General features: G+C 38.4%; 2 protein-coding genes across 3 annotated transcripts in view; both read right to left on the bottom strand.

Annotated features, from left to right (window-relative positions):
- The window catches only part of LOC116294001 (putative E3 ubiquitin-protein ligase HECTD4), a 51,846-nt gene that overhangs the window by 6,958 nt on the left and 29,026 nt on the right, over window positions 1-15,862 (bottom strand). The window contains exons 36-39 of one of the 2 annotated variants that reach the window (XM_089032956.1): window positions 5,266-5,527; window positions 4,374-4,770; window positions 2,929-3,730; window positions 705-2,323 (exon numbers count right to left, since the gene is read on the bottom strand). In XM_089032956.1, coding sequence (XP_088889082.1) covers window positions 705-2,323; window positions 2,929-3,730; window positions 4,374-4,770; window positions 5,266-5,527 — 3,080 coding nt within the window. The remainder of the gene's footprint in view (window positions 1-704; window positions 2,324-2,928; window positions 3,731-4,373; window positions 4,771-5,265; window positions 5,528-15,862) is intronic. The other variant, XM_089032957.1, reaches the window with a different exon arrangement.
- Window positions 10,700-14,965, bottom strand: LOC148910035 (uncharacterized). Its single transcript, XM_089033341.1, has 2 exons — window positions 14,703-14,965; window positions 10,700-14,122 (listed from the first exon to the last, which is right to left on the bottom strand). The coding sequence occupies exons 1-2, from the start codon at window positions 14,944-14,946 to the stop codon at window positions 10,719-10,721; spliced, it is 3,648 nt and encodes a 1,215-aa protein (XP_088889467.1). The 5' UTR covers window positions 14,947-14,965; the 3' UTR covers window positions 10,700-10,718.

Genomic DNA, 15,862 nt, shown 5'->3' with positions numbered 1-15,862 from the left:
AAGAAAATATGAAAGGTTCTAAAGTGTTATCATTATTATGGGGGTCGGGGGGGGGGGGGGGGGGGGGGGAGGAGGAGGGAGAACGTTTGACTCTGACTTGACTGTTTTTATCGACATTCAAAGTGTTATAGAGGCTTTGCACCATCACGTGATGGCAGCCATGACAGGAGGCAGGAACAATTGAATATAATCTAATTTACATGAGAAAGAATTCAGTTTTCCAAGAGAGAATGACTCTATTATTATGCCTCCTGTCATGGCTGCCATCACGTGATGGTGGACAGCCTCTATATGGCATTTAAGTTGGGACGTATTTCCGGGTCCAACTTCTCACAAAAACCGCTAAAATAAAGCGAAAAATGTTCTCACTGATTTAACTTCCAGCGGAAACAATTAGGACTTTGGACAACAAATCCTGTCACCAAGAAAAAGTAAGAAAAATCTTTTGGACTGATTTTCGCTTTTGGCCGGACCCGGAAGTTGTTTTTCCATACCACTGACGTCACACTTAAAAGCTCTATTCCTTTTACTGTCTTCACATATCACGTGCATTGTCACAGACCAACGGTAAAACGTTGTGAATCTGTGTGTGTTTGTATGAATAGGTCTGTTTCACGACGTTATTTTAAATGTGATTCGTAATGACGTAAATAGCAAAGCTACCGTACGTAATAATAAGTCAAGTTACGCGGTGAATTACGAACCTCTTAAAGTCAAGATCATATCCGCATGTCAGGATGGCCTTCCATATCCCTCGAACACTATCCACACATTTAGACCTCACCCAATCTATCAATCCACCCAATGTCAGATAGCTATCACTAATCTCTTCCCCTGTCACGCCATGGTCACGCAATACTTGTCTGACTTGTTCCTGCAAGCTGTGTTTGCAGTGACAGAATGTTTGGAAAAATACTGCTAGAAGATTACTGGAAGAGGGATTACAGATATTTTCTTCTGAGAGGCGTTCGTGATGAAGAGTTCTAGATGGGGTGTCATCTTCAGGTAAGTTATGATGTTTTCCGTGTGCAAATGAAGACTCCAGAATAGGAGTATAGGCTTGTTCTTCCAGTAATCGCCTGGAGTGTTTTGAGATAGGTGAATCACAAATGCCATCATGATGGGATGTTGCTCCTTCTATAACCCCTAGGTCAAAACACGACGTCCCTAGTTGCTGCGCAAGATCTGATTCCACGGAATCGTCCAAATTTGGCTCCCCATCTCCTTTGGGACTACTCGGTAGAAGTGACATTTTGTCTTGTTTGGCATTGTCCAGTGGTGTCGTTACAAGTGCTTTGGAAAAATCGTCATTCTTTTCGAGTAAAACTGGACTTGTGGTTCTTTCATCACGTTCTAAGATATCTGGAGACCTCGTTCCTGACAAGTGCAGCCTTGAAAACAAGGCACTACCTCGTCTCGATAGTGGGCCAGGAGGGGTGTCTCTGTCTAGTTCCGAATGAACAACACTAGTACCACAGCTATTGAATATCTCTCCCAGTACATCTAATGCAGCTGGTTTTAATTGTTTCGTATCGTCGTAGATGTTTCTCTCAAGGAATTCATCAAAAACTGCAAAGGCTTCCAACTCGTTGGTGCCTTCCATTAGTAGGTCTGTGATGACCTTGGCTACCCCGATGGACTCTTGCTGCCCTGTTGATGATGACTCTTTTAAGGATTTGCTGGAGCTGATTGCTTGTCTTGCCAGATCTGTTTGGCTGCTGTTTCTTAATTCAATCACTGCGTATCCAAGGATCTTTTCTGGTTTGTGTGCTTGAGCACTGGGAAGAAGTTTGGTAATATGATTCAGGCCTTCACCGCCATTGTTATGTTTATCGTCGCTGCTGGAATCCTTGCTTTGAATTTCAGGCAGATAGGTTCGCTCCTTGAAGATACCCCCGCATGGTCTACAAGCCTTCTCGATGGATCCGATAGCTTCTTCCTTGCTCAGAGTCTTGGGGATGTTTGTGATGACTAGCAAACGTTGCATAATGCTTGATTTGACGGTGACTACAGAAGACAAGCTGTCGTGCAGCGCGAGAGCACTCCGTGGCTCACTGCCTTGTATCAGATGCCGTAGAAGATGAATCGACGAAAGGACACTCTCAAACCACGGCATGTTTTCTGTTGGGGAAACCACTTCTTGTACGTGCGCTCGTTTTCGTCTTCGTAAGCTTCCCTTCCTGCGAGATCTGGAAGACCATGGGGGTGTCTGGGGGATGACGGTGGTAGGAGAGAATACAGACGGTGAGGTTGCAGAGTCGTCGGGTCTGAATTCAAATGAGGAGTTCGCCATGGATGACGGGGAGCTTTGGGCTGGATCAGCCTAAAAATTAAAAAAAAATAACGATCACATGGAGATTTTGAAAAGGACTACCTTAACTTTAAAAATAAGGTGCGTCATGATCTAGCTTTAAAACAAACACCAGATAAAAAGGAATTGTCATAAAGTTGGGCGACCTTGCACTTTTGTTTTTTAGTGTCCCCTGAGGAAGGAAAGACATTCACACCACAAGGGTCACTCTACTTTCAAGTAAAAGCCCTCTATGTTCGACGAACAGAAGCTAGGGAGTGTTCATTATTTATGGGGCGAGGAGAGAATGGGGGGAGGATGGGGGTTAAAGATTTTTGGAGAACGAAAAGCAATTTTATTCGGTAATAATTAGAAGCAATCGAAAATATTATTTTTCTAAGCCTGGAAAAGAAGGACCATGATATTTAGTGTCTACTAAAAGTCTGTAGTCTGGGAGTCACAATATCATGAACAAATATGTTATGTTTGAGGAGGGGGCCTCCCCAAAATATTATTTTAAAATGTAATAGCCCCCCTACCCAATAAATTGTGAATGCTCCCTAAGAAGGTTGCAACAAACCTTTATGCAATTCAACATGATGTTGGGTTTATAACATGATGTTGGGTTTATAACATACCTGTAAAATACCGTCAGTAAGAGACCCTTGTCTACTGCGTCGATAACCACCTTGATCTCTCGTCAATGGTGTCACCTCCGCCATTGCTAGCACTACCTCAAACAAAGCCTGAAGATAAGAAGAAAACTTGTTGTTCTCAAAATCACCTCGTAAGATAAACTCTAGAGCCATAGCGTTGGTCGCTGAAACCTCTTTGTCAAGTAGTTTTTGTAGCTCAGTTTTCAAAGGCGTGAGACGAGTTAGGATCAGTGTCAGCTGAAATGTATGAGCCTGCGATGGAAAACTGGAAATTAGTGATTCAACTTTATGGCTGATTCGAAGAAGCTGGGCAAGCAGATGGAATACGACTTCCTTGATGACACTTGGCAATTTTGTCCTCAGAATAAATGTAGATACCAAATCAATGGCATTAAAGATCACGGCCTTCGACATCACAGTCTTCTCAGTTACTTCATTGGTCGGGTTTGTAAAGTCTAGGCAGTCCAGATGATTCGATAAATTTTGAACAAAGGTTTCAATAAAAACCAGAGCAAGTAAAAGATCAGGTGACAAGGCATAGAGGTCAACTATAGGTCCCTCAACGGCATGGTCTTCATAACGCACCACCACACGGTTGGTGGCCAGGATCCTTGTAGGGTATTTCTCGGTCCAGTAGTTTGTGTTTTCATCAGATGAGGTGTTGTTGGTGGATATAGTTGGGTACTGTACTGCCTTATATTTGGCTATTTTTCCAGTTTTGCTGAGTTTTGCTCCCCCGTAGTAGCAGAGTACGGTTACATAAGGCTTCTTGCCGCTCATCCACCTGAAACAATACAAGGAAAATAACGTAAATAAGATTATTTTGATCAGTTAATAGACCTCTTTGGGCGTAGTGGTTTCCCATTTCCGCCAAACCATGTGTCATTCCTTAGAGTATTATTTCTTTTGAGCATAGGAAGATACATGAATATGAATACAACTCAAACAAAGAATCTTAAGGTGTTTTCTTTTGTGATTAGATAGTTATTAAAGATGTGAATTATGCCTCTTTAAACAAATTTTCCCCGCCTGAAGCTCGGAATTTTTTTCCGAGAAGACGTCTTTAACAAAGAATCTTCTTCTCAATTGAAGATACGTGGTCTGTAATAGGAAAACATTACGCCCAAGGTAAAGACGTTTGTTACTTTTGCTTGTATGGTACAGGTATTTCATTCCTCTGTAAAAATCAACGTGAGTTGAGTGTTGTATGATGTAAATATAGAATGTAGTGGTAAAGCGTGTCGTGGGAACCTCACGGAAGAGCCCGCATGGGGAGTGGAGGTTGTAAAATATATATATAAATATAAGGTATAACTAACTGATTGGCCATTTAATATACGACTCTTATAGTCTTTCAATGATCATGATTATCTTTTTGACTAGCACATCCAAAGACCAACATAAAACTAATTGCAACCTTTCCTTACCCAGCGTGAATCAAAGGGTTAGCACGGCATGTCAGTACAGTAATGGCAGCATCAGGAAAATGAATCTCTTCTTCCAGCACCTCGTGACTGACAACAAACTCACGATGCCACAGCAACTTGGACGGGTCACGTAAGCAGTGGCATATTGAATCGGTTAATCTCATCATCCCTTCCTCACTAGCAGAAGCCTTATCTTTAAGGAGTTGATTGACTTTAGAGATAATACGGTTTGGATCGGTATAAAACATGACACTGGGAACCACGTGATCTAAGGACAGGCAGGAGCGAGGACTTGAGACTGTGTTTAAGCTCGCAGCTAAGGTACCATCGATATATGGCGCAAGAAGATGATGATGTGAAAGTGATTTCAGCAGGATGACGTCATTGTAACTCTCTTCTGAAATAAACATTAGATTTTCGTAACATTGTTATTAACGAATCTCTCCTAGGTAAAAGACAATTTTCAACTACGCTTTTATCAATAGAAACATTCATTATGGCTGAACAAATTCAAGACCTCCCGTCGAGTATTATGCCTTGCTTCCTATAGACTAGATTTTAGACGCGAAGATATAAACGTGACGTTAAGCATTTAGATTGAACATAACCTTTTACTTTGGATATGATGTTTTCGTACTTTCGATGCCATTCCCTTCCATATCATTTTTTTTTCTTTAAAGAGGTAAAATATATGGGTATACTTAAAATAATACACCCAAAGTAAACTAGAGGTCCAAACGTTTATTACCTAGTTATAATATTTAAAAAATGGGTAAACTTGGAAGCGTAGAGGTAGTGATCAACGTATCCATAAAATTTGAAGGGTTTAAAGCTAGACAACATCGTATAATGGTAAAAAGTTTTCACAGTCAGATATTCAGGATCATCTCACCATGTATATCAAACTGCAACACTCCTGATGTTTCCATAGCTTCAATCAAAGCTGCCTGACAATATAAACGTGTGATTTCTTTCTCACAAGTCAGTAATTCATGCAGAGCCTCGGTCAGCGTCGTGTCTCCAGCACGCATGGCTAAAAACGATGATCTACTAAGGTTTGATGTTGGTCTCTCTAAAGAGCTGATGGGGTACCAGAATCGCATCAGGTTACCTTCCTCACGGTTGTATGTTTCAACTTCGGCAAGGTTCTGTGGCTATCAATCAAGAACACTCGTTGATTAAAGAAAGAATCAGACACAAGACCGCAGTGAATGGTAAATGTAATGACACAAAGGGCGATTGAGTAGGGGTAGGATCTTACTCGCGTCGAAATTATAATGGAAGGCTTTATATTCGCATACTATGCAATATGTACCTTCTATATAACAGAATTTTTTATGCTAACAATTGCTTTTGTATATTCCTAACTATTATATATAACGGAATTTATGCAACTAACTACTCGCTTAAATTCTGTTATATACTAAACACTATATAACGGAATTTATGCAACTAACTACTCGCTTAAATTCTGTTATATACTATAAACTATATAACGGAATTTATGCAACTAACTACTCGCTTAAATTCTGTTATATACTAAACACTATATAACGGAATTTATGCAACTAACTACTCGCTTAAATTCTGTTATATACTAAACACTATATAACGGAATTTATGCAACACCATCAAAGGCATAAGAGGCACTGACTGTGTATTTTGACGTCAGCGGAGCAACCAAACTTTAGCGAGAAGCTTGTAACTACCGACTTTGCAGGATATCTAATACGCTAATACCACCGCGGTAAATTCAAAACATCACTCGTGCAAGTCTTTAATAACGAATTTTACCTGAGGACGTGTTTTCCCTATGCAAATGATGTAACAGAGGTTTATGTAAGTACGATTTTCTAAAAACAGAATGCTGGGGGAAATATCATTTTCTGAACCACCCACCCTGTTGTTGCTGCATAAAACGATTGTTCTCTATTTGCTTATTATGCCAATCCCCCTTGATATCTCACCCATTTAAAATATCGATGTAAAGGGGAAGTACTGGAAGTGTAAGGCTATAAAGTTATTGTAATCCCACGAACAAATAATACTTAAATAAATAATACGACTCAATCAGTAACACAAACCAGTATCATTCATAATAACTGTTCTTTTATTAAATTAGCTATCATTAATCATAAAAAAGTTCATAGGTTTGTCAATGACGTATATATAAAGCTTTCATCAATAAATCATAAATTATTGAAAACGGTTTATTTATTTTATTTAGGCTCGTCCCAGGCTACTCTTTTTCAGCTCGCTCTCTTAAATATGAAAGACACTTCTAACGCGTGAAGCAAAGCAAAAATAGACTAATAGATGAGTTAATTTAATTATTTACATTAACTTATTTTTTTCGCTTTAATTATATTCGTCGAAAAATCAACCTTTCAATCCATACAGATTGACCATATAGAATTAAGGGCGCAGCATCTAGGGATTTTTTTGAGGTGGGTACAAAGTCTACTTTCGTACAGCACGTCATTTTTCACGCCATACATAAACCAAGCATTATTCAAGCATTTGGCGTGGCAGAGGCTGATGTGTGACGATCGTGATGAACGTAATGCTGAACAGCGAAGAGAGCAGCCTGGGGTGAGGTTTTTTTAAATCTAGAGCTAGAACATTTATACTGACATTCAATAGAAGTGCTCGCTTATTACAAATCCTTGTCATTGCCTAACAAGAAGAGCTTTTTAGATAAAGTTCATTTCATATGCCGGGTGGAGGGGGGAGGTACTGAAATGTTTTGGGATATGAAAGAGGAAGCTCTAACAAAATTGACAATGGTGTTTTGAGGGGGCTTTCAGAATTAAGTTAAGTTCTAAAGGGGGGTCTTTAGAAAAATCAGGTTTTTGAGGATAAATCACTTCATTTCCCCCATCGGTATATTATCTGAACTTTTTCTTAGCAGAATTTAGCCGCTGCTCTTTCAAGAGTTTACTAGCTACAATATTGCCAAATAGTATATTTCATACTCCCCTGTATAAAGCTATTTCATAATATTTTGTCTGCATACCAAGACAGAAAGAAACACTGTATAGTATTACAATAAGCATTTTTCAGCTTCAGACATTTAACAAAATACATTTCAGAATTGTGATCACAAAACCTTCGCAAAACATTGGTTATCGCTAAAAAGGGCACAACCCACAAAGGACCGAAAACTACGACTTGTGCATGGAATCAGTCAAGTTAAATTTAGGATTTAAAGGATCAATTATCAACTAGATTGCTACAATATTACAATGCTATATACAAACAAAACTAATAAAATATATAAAGCTCCAAAACGTACATCTACATTTCCAAAGGCAAAATCGGCACTTCTAAAGAGACCAATGACCAGAGCCAGTAAACGTATAGGACCATACCATATGTAGATGAAGCAAATATAAATGAGTATTTACCGATAGAATTAAATAAAAGGCAGAGGCATGTCGATACATAATAGTTGGGCTTAGCATATTTTAAGCTCTTGATTTGGTGAACACGAGTGTCTTGGACAATAAATAATAATAAATAAGGTTCACTTGGTAAAGTAGATTCGTTCTCTTGTAGAGTAGAGGATAGGCGTGGCTTGTTTGATGACCACAAGTGTTTTGGACAATAAATAATAATAAATAAGGTTCACTTGGTGAAGTAGATTCGTTCTCTTGTAGAGTAGAAGATAGGCGTGGCTTGGTTGATGAAGAGGGGTGTCTTGGACAATAAATAATAATAAATAAGGTTTACTTGGTGAAGTAGATTCGTTCTCTTTTAGAGTAGAGGATAGGTGTGGCTTTGTTGATGAGCACAAGTGTCTTGGACAATAAATAATAATTTCACTTGTAGATTTTAGATACGCTTCTGTAACTGTATATTAAATTGTTACATATACTTGGTTCATGATAAGAGCTTTACATCATTACTTTCAATATCTCCCAACCACTCTGTCCAGCCTTTTATTACTTTGCCATCTTTTTCGCTGTCTTGGAATTCTATGAAATAGCCATCTCGACGGTTAAATGCTGCAATGGTTCCATCAAACCAACCCATGTATTTCATTACCCCTCCATTCATTTCCTGATATTCAACTGAAACTTTAGTTCCGATGAGGGATCTACCTCTTTTTTTAGGGGTTGCTCTCGTATCTTTTTCGATGTTTCTTCTCTTATCTGGAGGAACATCGTTATCTTTGCTACCATTCGTCAGACTCGAACGCTTTCTTTTTCGTTTATCGTTCTTCTTTTTCCTCCTACTCTCTTCACTACTTGCATACGAAAGTGTGACATTGTTTTCCATGGCAACAATCTTGGCAGCGTGACCTCTGTCTTCCGTGTAAATGTTTTCTAGAAGTGCAAACAATACACACCCTTTGTCATGGATTGACTGTCGGTTGATGGACTCCACAGCATTGGTTGTCCTTGGCGCAGTGTCCCATTCACTTTCATTTAACAAGGTATGGGATTTGGTAAACATTGCAAGATGATTTGGTCGACACCACCATTCGGACCAACTCTTCAATCTTTTCCACCCCTGTGTGTCGAATGTTTGGACTATGTCATTCATACCTTCTGTTAAAAAATTGCTGCCTTCTGAGAGATTTAATTGACCTGACAGGAGCTTAAAAAGTATCTTCACGTCGTTTTTATCTGTTTCATTAGGAATTCTATTTCCAAGATAAAGGAAAACTCGTTGCTGCTCTTTTGACTTTGTTACCAGCTTCGCTACTCTTTGCAAAGAACGCGTCCAATGCACTTGACATCCTCTCAAAACCTTCTCTGCTTTTTCTTGCCCCAGTGCCTCTTTCAAGCCATTGGCCTGTGCGTCATCAAAATCAACAAGAATGACGTCAAGGGTGTTACCATTCTTGAAGTCGGGATATCTTTTTGTAACGTATGCAAAAAGCTCTTTGAATGCCGTTCCATATGCCACGCCATCTTGTTTGTTGCACAGTACTCTTCCAACGGCATTGTATAGCAATGTTTTTTCGTTCAAAGAGACGACATTGAGTAAATAAGGAAAAGATTCATTCCCTGTATATGTGATATCAACAAAAATATAAGAAGCGCTGGCTAGCTGCTCTGCTTGGAATGGCGCCATAAAAAAGGCGTACTTGTAATTTGGAGTAAGTAAATATTCGCTACCTTCCATTTGATAACTACCCATCAAGGAGTTGATCTTCTGCGTTAATGATTGGCTGTCTCCGTCTTGGTTCTGTTCTACTTTCTGTCGGATCTTTTCAAAATCAATTATTGTTGTAATTGCACTGCCACTGTTTTTCTTTCCTTGATTAAGAACACTGCCAATCGCAAGTCTTCTTTCTCGTCTGACTCTGTCAATGTTTGCTGCGGCAATACCTTTTTCAAATGGAGTGTAGCCCATCCCGAGTCCCTTCGACAGATCTTTTGCTGTGCTTCTTATATTATTAAGTGCAGATGTCTGAATGTCCTCTTGCACATGAGATGAGATCTTGTGAGGCGCAGGCTTGTTATGGTTGTGCTTATTTATTGTTCCCACCCACCTTCTTTTATCACCATCGACTTCTGGCCACATATAAAGGAATTGTACCGGACAATGACCAGTTTGTTTCAAAGGAACAGAATTTTTGTGCGTCGAGCACCTATTTATCCTTTGCCTTTTGGAAACAGTGTATGATGATGATTCACAGCCTGAGCAAACTTTTACTCCTTCGCAAGCTGCACGTCTTATGTTTAATTTTGTTTCGATTCCATTCAATTTAACCACATGTTGTTGCGTTTGGCTCGATGATCTGGACAGCTGGTTGTCATCGTACATGAAGTGGGACCTGTTTTTTGCAGCAAACGTTTTCTGTGTGTAGTCTTCACAGTAGTACAAAACGTCCTGCTGGAAGAATCCGGGAAATTCGTACTCTTCTTTATTTTGTAAAGGCTTCCACGCTTCGTCTTCGTTCAGCATCTTCTTTATTTTAGGGAGAAAATGGCAATTTCTTCCTGAACTTTTCCTGTTCTTCATTATCTTCTCGTTATCGCTATTTATTATTGAAATAAATGGACTCATAACCATGATGCTTTTAGGATTTTTTATCAATTCAACACCGTTTATAGAAACTTTATAATTTCGAAATGTCCTAACAATAGCCTTTCCATTCACTTTGAGCTCAAAAGTTTGGAAATTTATTTCCACGTATCCCAGTTTCACTGATTGTCGAAGAAGATTTTCCCAAGCACCACTGGACCATTGCTTGCCATCTACCTCTTGGCCGATTGAGTAGGTTTGCGAAGTTTCTATAGATCTTTGAATTGTCTCTTCGGCAAGCCAATCTTGTTTTGCTCCTTTCAGCCAAGAAATGATTTTCCTCTCCGAAACACCATGTCCGTTTTTTTAAAGAGCTTTCTCCAATTCAGTTATTGCTTTCAAAAGTAGAGAAAGTGGATTTTGGATATCGAAATCACTCTTAGTATTCAATTCGCAACACAGACAACAGTCTGCAGGTTCAATATCGGAAGAATAGTTTGTGTCGTTATAATGTTCCATTATTCCTTTTCTCAGGCATTCGCCTGTATAAACACAATAAATCCACTTCCAACAAGCTTGATATTCCATTTTAATCTTTGTTCCATCTTCTTCGCTGCATCCCTTTAACCAATATCCTAGACGCTGGTCATCTTTATGCTCATTGATAAAAACTAAACCTAGGCCAGTATTTTCCTTTGATCTCCCTGCTCTGCCAATTTCTTGTAAAAAAACATTCATGTTGCGCATGCAACCAATTCTTGCGACAAAATCAACATGAGGATTATGTACTCCTACCTCGTAGGACTCTGTAGCACACAAAACTTGAAAAGTTTGTTTGTTAAACTCATCAGTTATCTTGCTTTTGTTTTCCAACGACAAACCTTTACTATAAAAGGATTTAGCGTCCAAACCCATTTCGCTTTGAAGAGAGTATACCAATTCTTTGACCTCATTAGTAAAATCCATATAAATAATTGCATAGCTTTCTCCGATTAAACGTTTCAAAATTTCTGACACTGGTTTCCATATTGTGCTTGCACCTTCCTTCTTCTTCTTTTTATCGCTTACAGTTTTGTAGTTGAGCACACTTAGTTTAATGTTTTCTCGATCCACGCTCCCTTTTATGAGAACAGGAGAAGTTAAATAATCTGTGCATAGCGTATGTAAATGTTGTTCATCTAGGGTAGCTGTCAATGCCATTATAGGAACACCAGGTAAACGGTCCTTCAAAAACACTAGTGAGTTGTAGCATTCTCTGAAATTTGATTGACGATCGAAAACTTTATGCACTTCGTCCAAAACAATCATTTTGATAGAACCGTCAATTCGCTTAAAGTGAGGCATCATTTTATTGAAGTGCTCCGGAGTCGTATAAACTAAAGATGGTTTTTCAACTTCAGCGTCGTGAAACACCAGTTCCTCATTTGATTTGGCGTTTTGTCCGGCGCTACGACCCAGAGGAACAGCTGCGATACCATTTTGCTGTAGTTCTGTTACCTGACTTTGAATTAAAGACAAGGTTGGACTTACGACGACGGTCATCTTGTTCTTGGATATTAATGATGGCACTTGGAAACATAAACTTTTACCAGTTCCAGTGGGTTGAAGAACAATGACGTCATGGCCACTCTCAATCGCATGAATGGCTGTAACCTGGAAAGGCTTAAACTTTGAATACCCAAACTTTGTTAAGTGGCCTTTCCAAAGCAACTCCTTTGCTTCATTCAATTCAGGGAGGTCGTCTGGCAATAAATAGCAATCTTTTTCTTTTTGAACACCTGCCATCTGCATTTTGGGAGCTACAGAACCAATCATTTCTTCATCAGTAATGTGCGTTAAAATATCGTCATGTAACTGTAATTCGGAAACCTCTTCATCCTCATCATTTGCAGAGTTGAGAAGCTGCTCATCAGTTATGTCCATAATGTCGTCAAAGTCATCCACCAATATGACTTCAGAAGGTGTATTCTCTTTTGGTTTCATCAGAATTAAACTCTGCAAACCTTTACTGGTACTTGTCAATATTCTTTCTTTTATCCACCTGCTGACCTTTGCCATTGCTAATTCATTACTTTCGCCAGGGTACGAAACCAACATGACTATTCCAGAATCGTTTCCCCCAACGCAGCGTTGTATTCTGTGTGAATCAATTATTACAAAAATCCACTTATCTCCTATTTTGTATGAACACAGCGAAAACGAAACGGGAGGACAAGTGTAAACAGCGACGGCCTTTGTAATCGATGCTGTAGTAAATTCCATCAAGGATTTTTGCATTTGAAGTAAACCTTCTTCTTCTGTAATTTCAGCTTGCAACGAGAATAACTCAGTTAATTCAAAATTAGTGTTCATAACGCCTGATTTTGTTAAAATTGCAAGGGCTTCATCAAGGAGCACGTGTTGAGTTATGTTTCGGTGAGAGTTTACTTTCTTTGGAATGTCAATGATCAAATCATCAATATAACTCTTAAGTGCCAATGGATCATTGACGAAGTTTTCGTCTTTGGTCAACATTGCTGCTGCAAAATATGCGCTGTAAAATTGGCAAGCATTTGTTCCGTCAAGAATGCCAACTGCTTTCTCCAGATCCATCAGTAAATCCTCTGGCAATTGACCTTCGTTGGCACTGAAGACGGAACTGGTTACCTCACCAGCCATATCCACAACACTACCTTGGTGGCTCTCTAAATGTAGTATTTCGACTTGGATGCCATCATGCTCTTGTGCCCACTGATTATAATTAAATCTGGGATTATCGGAGACTTTATCATCACAAGGCGGGATTATTTCTGCAAATTTCTGGAAGGTGTGGAGTATGTCATTTAAACTTGCACGTTCATTGGGCTCAAAATGCCAGCCATTTTTAATTGCTTCTGTAAATAAGTTAATTTCCTGACAACTATCAGACGCCTGTGGTAGAGAAGGTCTTTTACCATCTCGAACAAAAGTCGGAACCAAATCTGGTGACTGACAATCTTCACTCCAGGGATGCACACGTGATGGAACCAACAATTCAATTAAGTACATCACAAAACTATATATATCGCTTTGTTTTGATGGTTTAGCGCCCATTTTAATAATTTCAGGGGCGATCAATGGTAGAGTTCCAGCCAATCTCCTCTGATCTTGTTTATTGTTCCCACTGGTGTTGACTGATGATGATGATGATGCTAGTGTTCTTATTTTTGAGAGCCTTATGGATTCTCCGAAGTCACCTAATTTAACGATAAAATTAGAAGACGTTCCACCACCCAGAAAGAAATTTGCAGCTTTAACGTCGGCATGAATCATATCATTTCGATGCAAGTACTCCAATCCTTTTGCACTATCCAACGCCAATCTTCCCCTTATTTCCCAATCATAATCATCATCGACGTTGTCCAGAAGTCCACGCACATCATTTACTATAACCTGTTCCGAATCAATGGTAATGACTTTCTCGACATATTCCGTCACAATAGCGCAACGCAGCGGAAGAAATCCAAAGAATTTGATGACATTAGAATGCTCTAAGCCCAACATAATATTTGCCTCCGCCTTAATTTTTTTTCTATCGCGAACTGAAATACTCGGCAGGAACTGCTTTACTGCAACTTTAAAGGTTCGATACTTTCCTTTTACAATTTTGCAGAACATATTTTGTGCAAAAGGCATATCTTCAATTGTTACCTCTTTGGGGTCCATTTCACCAGAACTGTTTTGTGAAGTATCCCCTCCAGCCTTCAATCTTCGATGCTCGCAAAAATTTTGATGTGCCTTGTCAGACTTCCCTAAAAAAGAATAATAAAAATTATTTATAACTGTATTTTTTAATAATATTAAATCCATAATTTAACTCCAGCTCTAATACTATTATATTTTAAATAAGCCACATTTTATTGCGGATACTCGAGATTTAATTCAGCCTTTGCTATTCACTGTATTTGATTTCCAGACCCATCTCAGACTCATGAATATTAAACTATTTATACAGTCGTCACGATATCGTATTTTGATAAAATATATTTACAAGGATAGAAATTATGTCTTTATTAAAAAAAGGTTTTTCGTAGCTACAATTTTAAAGTTATTTGTTTGGTGAGACAATTTGATGTGTTGACAGTGTTCGTTTCATTAAGTATTTGTAAAAGTGTTGGCTGGTAAGCTTTTGCCATCCAGCGCATTTCCCCATACAAATATTTATATAAAACATGCTATTTCATATCTAATGCCGTATTTCTTGTTTTACTTATTATCATGAGCTGAAACTCTTATACCTCTTTTCGTTCCTTTTTTTATTTTGACAAAACTGCTCGTTTTAAAAAAGGGAAACGTTTTCCTTTTGAACGACTATAATTAAGATTTACTTACTATGTGTGGTCCCGTCATATTGCCACAGCCCTTTGGGAATCTGTGGTTCTCTGAATGCACCTGGAATGTGGCCTGAAGGAAAGATGTGAAACCGACGGCAAGTTTTTTTCAGTTGTGGTTTGTTGTTGTAGCTAGGAGGAATAAAGTGGTTCAGCCACTTAGCACAACTGATTATGTCTTCAAACTTGACCAGCGAAGAAAAAAAAGCTTCCTCCGCAGACTTTCCTTTCCTCTTTTGCCTCATTTTGGTTGGGGGAGCAGCTATAAACATCTGGAATTTTTAATAGAAAGTACTAAATCAACTTTCTGTTTGACAGTTAATGGATTGGAATGGTTGGGAAACCAGTGTTCTAGATTTTTGTTCGACTTTATCTATTGTTATAATAACGTGCACAGACAAAAAATCGTTACTTTTGTCGCAGTATTAGGGAATATATAAGTTTTTGTTTTCCCTAAAAATACTCCTTGATTGTTATTATTTGTTATTTAATCTTATATAATATCATGAATTGTTTAGCAAAAACGAAATCGCCTTTTTATGTTTTCTTATTTATCATCTAGTAACTGAACTGTATATGCGCGGCAATATTTATCCGCATGGTAAAAGTTCTCACTTTGAAAATGTTCATACATGAAAATAACAAGGAAATCAGTATGTTCCGCCGTACTTGCTTCGATTCATTGAAAGGTCAGTATCACTTGATGGTACGATTCAAGGCATCAAAGGCAGATCAAAAAGTCCAAAATTAGATATTCAAATTGTCCGCTGCTTAATTTTGAACGTTCGATTTGAGCCCAAATATGCCCAATCTGCGCGCGATCAAAAACCGCTGAAAATTCTGACCGACTGACTGACTGATGTAGCTTTATTACCAAATTTTCAAAATTTATTTACAATATAATATTAAAACAGGTACTTTGGGTAGTAGCTACTCAGAATAGATAGACTAATCGAGCTGAGTAGCTCCTAAGATTAATTGAGATAATAATTGAGTAATAAATGATAATAAAGAACAAATCATATATAGTAGTATATGATCAAACAGATAATGAAAAAATATAGAAGTATTATTGATAACTGAGAGATTGATAGAAATACTTATTCGATGTAATTTTATAATTAAAGATATAAAATACTATGGATGTAATATAATTATTAT

This window comes from Actinia tenebrosa, unplaced genomic scaffold (assembly GCF_029948245.1).
Source record: "Actinia tenebrosa isolate PJP-AT-01 unplaced genomic scaffold, QUT_ActTen_1.0 PGA_scaffold1__47_contigs__length_23844297, whole genome shotgun sequence".
Lineage (NCBI taxonomy): Eukaryota > Metazoa > Cnidaria > Anthozoa > Actiniaria > Actiniidae > Actinia > Actinia tenebrosa.
This window is presented reverse-complemented; position numbering and strand designations above follow the sequence as displayed.